The sequence below is a fragment of the Monodelphis domestica genome, chromosome 6 (genome assembly GCF_027887165.1).
Source record: "Monodelphis domestica isolate mMonDom1 chromosome 6, mMonDom1.pri, whole genome shotgun sequence".
Lineage (NCBI taxonomy): Eukaryota > Metazoa > Chordata > Mammalia > Didelphimorphia > Didelphidae > Monodelphis > Monodelphis domestica.
In genome coordinates, this window is record NC_077232.1 from 16,789,252 (window position 1) to 16,795,251 (window position 6,000).

General features: G+C 42.0%; 1 protein-coding gene across 1 annotated transcript; it reads right to left on the bottom strand.

The window, feature by feature from the left end:
- Nucleotides 1–2,435: 2,435 nt before the first annotated feature.
- LOC100027978 (olfactory receptor 4D11-like) lies at nucleotides 2,436–3,383 on the bottom strand. Its single transcript, XM_001378084.4, has one exon. The coding sequence runs from the start codon at nucleotides 3,381–3,383 to the stop codon at nucleotides 2,436–2,438; it is 948 nt and encodes a 315-aa protein (XP_001378121.3).
- Between the last annotated feature and the right edge of the window lie 2,617 nt (nucleotides 3,384–6,000).

Below are 6,000 nucleotides of genomic sequence, written 5' to 3' on the forward strand. Positions count from 1 at the left end.
GGAGGAGCCTAGGTATCATTTCATCTGAAAGGGATCTGGGGAATAAATTGCAATCTCAATATGAGTCAACAATAAGACAGTAGCCCCCCAAAAAGCTGGGAGCTCTTAGATTGAATTTCGAGAGACACACTGTCCAAGACCAGGGTGCTGAGAGTCCTTTTGTGGTCTTTCTGGGTCAGGTTCCCCCTTTTCCCTAGGCACCATATCTTAGGAAGTACATAAATAAGTTAGGGAGTACCTGGTGCAGGACAAATTTTGTCCTTGCAGATGACTCCCTAGTGCAGTTGTATTCTCCCCACCTCCCCACCATGATTATTTCTCTTGAATTCTGCATTACTTGACCCCCCCACTAAGGTGGTAAAGAGGTTGGATCAGAAGCCACTGAGGTTCAACTCCAAGATTCCTGGATTTTGATTATTCAATAGAACATGAATATGGCAGTTGGACTTGGTAATAGGAGAGGGTTTGAGCCCAATTTCTTATGCTTATTAGCTGTATTGTCTTGGACAAATGAAAATTGGGAAGAAACAAATTTAGGTTTGATGCAAAGAAAAATTTCCTAACAATCAGAGGTTCTTAAAATGGCTCTGTGAATAAATGCCAGGGAATCCATGAACTTGGAACTTTTGATATCTTGAAAATTGTATTTCAATGTGATTGATTTCCTTTCTAATGCGAAATAATCTTACTTAATGTTTTTATAAATGTTACAATGAACAGGGGTCTAGAGGTTTCACTAGCTTGCCAAAGAGGTCTGGGACGCCAAAAAAGGTTAAGAATTCTGAATTAAAGCTACCCAATCAAAGGACTGTTTTGCTTAGGAAGTTAGTGGTTCTCCCTCTTGAACATCTTCAAGCAAAGGTTGGATGATCCATGATAGGTGTACTATCGAGGGGATTCTGGTTTGATTATTGGTTGGATTAAATGACCTCTAGGGTTCCATCCAGTTCTGAAATTCCATTATTCCATGCTTATGAAGTTGTTTAACTGCTCTCAGCTTTCTCATTGATTAAAGAGGATAATAGTACCTGTTGTGCTTATCTCACAGGGTTGTTGTCAAATGAGACAATGTGTTTGGGTGCTTGGTAAATTTTAAAGTGCTATATCTGTAGCAGTCCACCCCTAGCTATGGGCAAGGGAAACAGTATGTACAGATTGTCTTAGAAGAGAGCATGCTCAGTCTTGTGCTTGGCTGGGAAAGCCTCTGACCCTTGACCCCAACTTCCCATAGGTTAGGTGGGAAAACAGGTTTCTTTGTGTTCACCTGATTAAGAGAAACCACACCTATACCTTGTCTTTAACCAATGATAATCATCCCTATGTACTGTGTATATTTGCATATCAAAGAGATTAAATACAGCCACAGCATGCTCTGCCCTTCCTCTTCCTCTCTTCCCTCTCTTCCTCACTTTGGATCTCAGCTCCCACTGATGCCTGTACTTGCTTCTCTATCTCCTTCTCACCTTCTCTATCTCTCTCACCTGGGACCTGGCCTTAGGCCAGGCACTTTCTTTTCTCTATCATCTCTCCGACCTGTGTGGTATTAAGTTTGGATCACTGGACGGTACAAGCCTTCTGAGTAGTCCACTGATCAGAGTGTTGCTGTGGCTCATTGATAATTAATAAGGCCTGGATTTCTGACTCATTCCTGCCACCTCATATCTATAATTTGGCTCCGCCATCCCCCTCGTGGTATCCAAAACTTCTATCCTTCCTCTATCTTCCTACCTTAAAGCTTCTCTCCCCTCGGGAAGCCTTAATATCATAATGACGGATTGATCTGGAGAGCCCTCCATCTATTTAGTCAACTTGATAAGATTATAGAGTATGTCTTTTGTTGAAAAGAACATCATCTAGGGAAGTAGATTATCCCCAGCACCTCACCTCCACTGAGAAGACATAAAGAACTCCTCTGATTGGTCCCTTTTCTGATCGACTGCCTTCAAGGTGATTGTCAGGCTCTCAAATCAATGAAGGGCCATTAAGCTGAACTCCCTATATATAAATATAAGCAGTTATTATTAATGGACAAATTTGACATGAGAAGAGACATGAAAATGTGTAATGTTACAGGTGGAAGGGATCTTAGAGAACATTGAGTCCAATTCCTACATTCATAACATGCAGAGATGTTAGGTCATCAGCCCACAGTGTGTCAGTGGTAGGATCAGGATTCCTGGTTCTCCTTTTCTGTCTTTAATATGAAACCTTTAATATGGATAATTATTCTTCCAATGGGGGAGAATCTCATATATCTGGGCATCTTCCTTTTTCAAGCTAGGAATAACCTATTTTTTTGCTTTCAATGGCTACTTGAGATAACTCCCACCCCTACACTCCAGGATGCAGATATCTGCAAGAATATACTTTTCATGCCATCCTGTCCCATGCATCTGATGGGCATAAGGTTCAAGTCAACCCTTCCCAGTTTCCTGTTAGAACAGAGGCAATTCCTTTGTAGAAGGTACAAGTTGTTTCTGTAGTCTTCTTATAGCTGACTTCATCTCCTGGTTTCTCAGAGTGTAAATCATGGGATTCAAGAGAGGGGAGATGACAGTGAAGGTGACAGAGATGACTCGGTCAGAAGGAAGGGCAGAGAAGGGCCTGGCATACACATAGATAGAGGGCACCAAATGTACGGTGACCACAGTGATGTGGGAAGAGCAGGTTGAGATGGCTTTTCTCTTGCCCTCTCCTGTGTGAGATCTCAACATCACCATGATGACCGTGTAGGACGCAATGAGCAGAAAGAACCAAACTGTGGCAAGAAGACCATTGTTGGAGATCATAAGAAGCTCCAGAGTAAAGGTATCAGTGTTGGCCAGTTTGAGGACTTGGGGGACATCACAGTAGAAACCATCAATGACATTGGGCCCAGAGAATGGGAGTGGGAGCAACAGAGAGACCTGCACAATGGAATGTATGAAGCCCCCCACCCAGGAGGCCACAAGGAGCCCAAAACACCTTCCATTATTCATGAGGGTCACATAATGAAGAGGCTTTGAGATTGCCAAGTAACGATCATAAGCCATGACAGAGAGTGTAAAAATATCGACCCCACCAATGAGGTGGAAGAAAAATATCTGTGTCATGCAGCCATTGAAAGAGATGGTCTTCCTCTTAACTAGGAGGTCCAGTAAAATCTTTGGAGTGGTGATGGAGGAGAAGCAAATGTCCACAATAGAGAGATTTCGGAGAAGGAAATACATTGGTGTGTGGAGGCGAGACTCACAAGTCACAGTGACCATGATAAGAAGATTGCCCAGGAGAGTTGTAACATACACCAGGAATAATAAAAGAAATAAGATGATGCTCAACTCTGGAGATTGGGTCAGCCCCAGAAAAATAAATTCTTTCACCCTGGTGTGATTTCCCAGCTCCATTAGCTCATGGTTCCTCTTGGCCACCTTGGGAACAAAGACATAACATTATAGCTAAGGAGAATGAATTAAATAATGAGGAATATACATATTTCCTCAGATAACTCTGTCCTTCCAATGTGTCCACTATCTGCTGCTTTCACTCCTATTCACATACTGTTGAGTGAAGCCAGAGAAAATCATGAAACCATATTGATTGAGTCCACTATAAGTTGTTTGTTTGTTTTTTTTAATAATTTTAAACCCTTACCTTCCATCTTGGAGTCAATACTGTGCATTGGCTCCAAGACAGAAGAGTGGTAAGGGCCAGGCAATGGGGGTCAAGTGACTTGCCCAGGGACACACAGCTGGGAAGTGTCTGAGGCCAGATTTGAACCTAGGATGTCCCATCTCTAGGGCTGGTTCTCAATCCACTGAGCTACCCAGCTGCCCCCACACTATAAGTTTTTTTAAAAAAACCTCTTACCTTTTTTCTTAGACTCAATATTAAGTGTCACTTCCAAAGAAGAGTGATAAGACCTAGACAACTGAGGTTAAGTGACTTAGCCAGGGTCAAAAGCTAGGAAGTGTTTGCAGCCACCTTTGAACTCAGGATCGCTTGTCTCTCAGTCTGGCTCCTTATTTACTGAACCACCTACCTGGTCCCTTCTCTCTTCTAACTACAAAATTCTATGACTTAATCTGAGCTGGAGTTTCATGGAAGGAAACCATCCTTTTAAACCTTTCTAATTTATTCACTAACTGGCACAATGGATAGAGTGCTTGGCCTGAAATCAAGAAGACTCATCTTTCTGAATTCAAATCCAGCCTCCAGATACAAGCTGTAATCCTGGGCAAATCATTTAACCCTGTTTGCCTCAGTTTCTTCATCTGTAAAATGAGCTAGAGAAGGAAATAGTAAACTGCTTCAGTATGTTTTCTGAGAAAATCCCAAATAGGATCATGCATGAGGAGTTGGACATGAGGAGCTGGACCAAGTAACATCACCAGTTGATTCACTATCTTACTAGACACATCTGTTTGCCAAACCCTTCCACATCTCAAACCTTCCATATAGCTTTTCTTTTCCCCAACCTTTCAGTTGAGAAACTGGCTTTGTTTCTCTCTCTCTCTCTCTCTCTCTCTCTCTTTCTCTCTCTCTCTCTCTCTCTCTCTCTCTCTCTCTCTCTCTCTCTCTCTCTCTTTTTCACACACACACACACACACACACACACACACACACACACACACACACACACGGCACCATTTACCAAGAGCTCCCTCTCTTCCCTCTTCCTCTTCAATCTCTCCATCTACTGACCATTTCTCTCCTGCCTGCAAACATCTTAAGAAGATTCCCAGCACAGTTGTTCTATACCTATCTCCACCATTCTCAGAAATTCCTCACTTGATCCACCCATCCCTAGATGTCTGTCATCCTATCTCTCTCTTCCCTTTCATGTCTGAATTCCTTGACAAGGCAATCTACAACAGGTTTCCCCTACTTCCTTTCCTCACATTTGCTTCTTAATTTTTTATAGTCTAGCTTCCATCCTCATCATCTAACTGAAACTTCTCTCTTCAAAGTTACTAGTGATCTCTCAATGGCCAAACCTAATGATCTTTTATCAGTCCTCCTCCTCCTTGACCTCTTCATTGTCTTTGACATGTCAATAACTATCTTCTCTTTGGTATAATCTTTTTTTCTAGGTTTTTGTGATGTTGCTCTCTCCTGATTCTCCTTCTCTGTCTGATTGCTGCTGCTCATTTCTCCTTTGCTGGATCTTTAACTAGGTATTGCCCACTGGGCATGGGTATCCCTTAAGGTTCTGTCTTGGGTCCTCCCCACTTAAAAAAAGAAAACAATACACTTCCTTCCCTTCCATTTAGGAGCAATACTGTATGATGTTTCTAAGGCAGAAGAGCAGTAAGGGTAGGCAATGGGGGGTTAGATGACTTTCCCAGGGTGACATGGCCAGGAAGTGTTTGAGATCAGATTTCAACCTAGGACCTCTGTCTCTAGGTCTGGGCTCTCAATACACAGAGCCACATAGATGGCCCATAAGCCCCATTTTTGGCTTTCTCTATAGACTATATCTCTTGATGATTCCATCAGCTCCTATGGATTCAGTTATTCTCTTTCTGCAGATGATTTGCAGATTCATTTATCCAACACTAATACTTATACTAAACTTTAGTCTTACATCTCTAATTGACTATATGACATCTCAACCTGGATGTCCGATAAACATCTTAAATTCAAAATGCCCCAATCTGAACCCATTATTATTCCCCACACCCTCCCCTCTTCCTAACTTCTTATTACTGTGGAGAGTGTTACTATTCTCCCAGTCACTAAAGTTCTCAGGGTGGAAATCATCTTTGACACCCTGCTTTATTGCTTCTAAAAATAAATGCTCAAATCTCTTCCTATTTCAATCCACCCTTCATTCATCTGTTAAAGTGATTTTCCAAAAGCTGGTCTTCTTGCTGTTTGTCATATAAGATACCCTATTTCTGGGCTCTGAGCACCATTGCTGAATCTTTCCCATTCCCAGAATGCCCTCCCTCTTGTTACAAGGAAATCACTTTTAAAAGACTGATATATATTAATTTAAGGTCGCCAAGGAATTCAGCTATG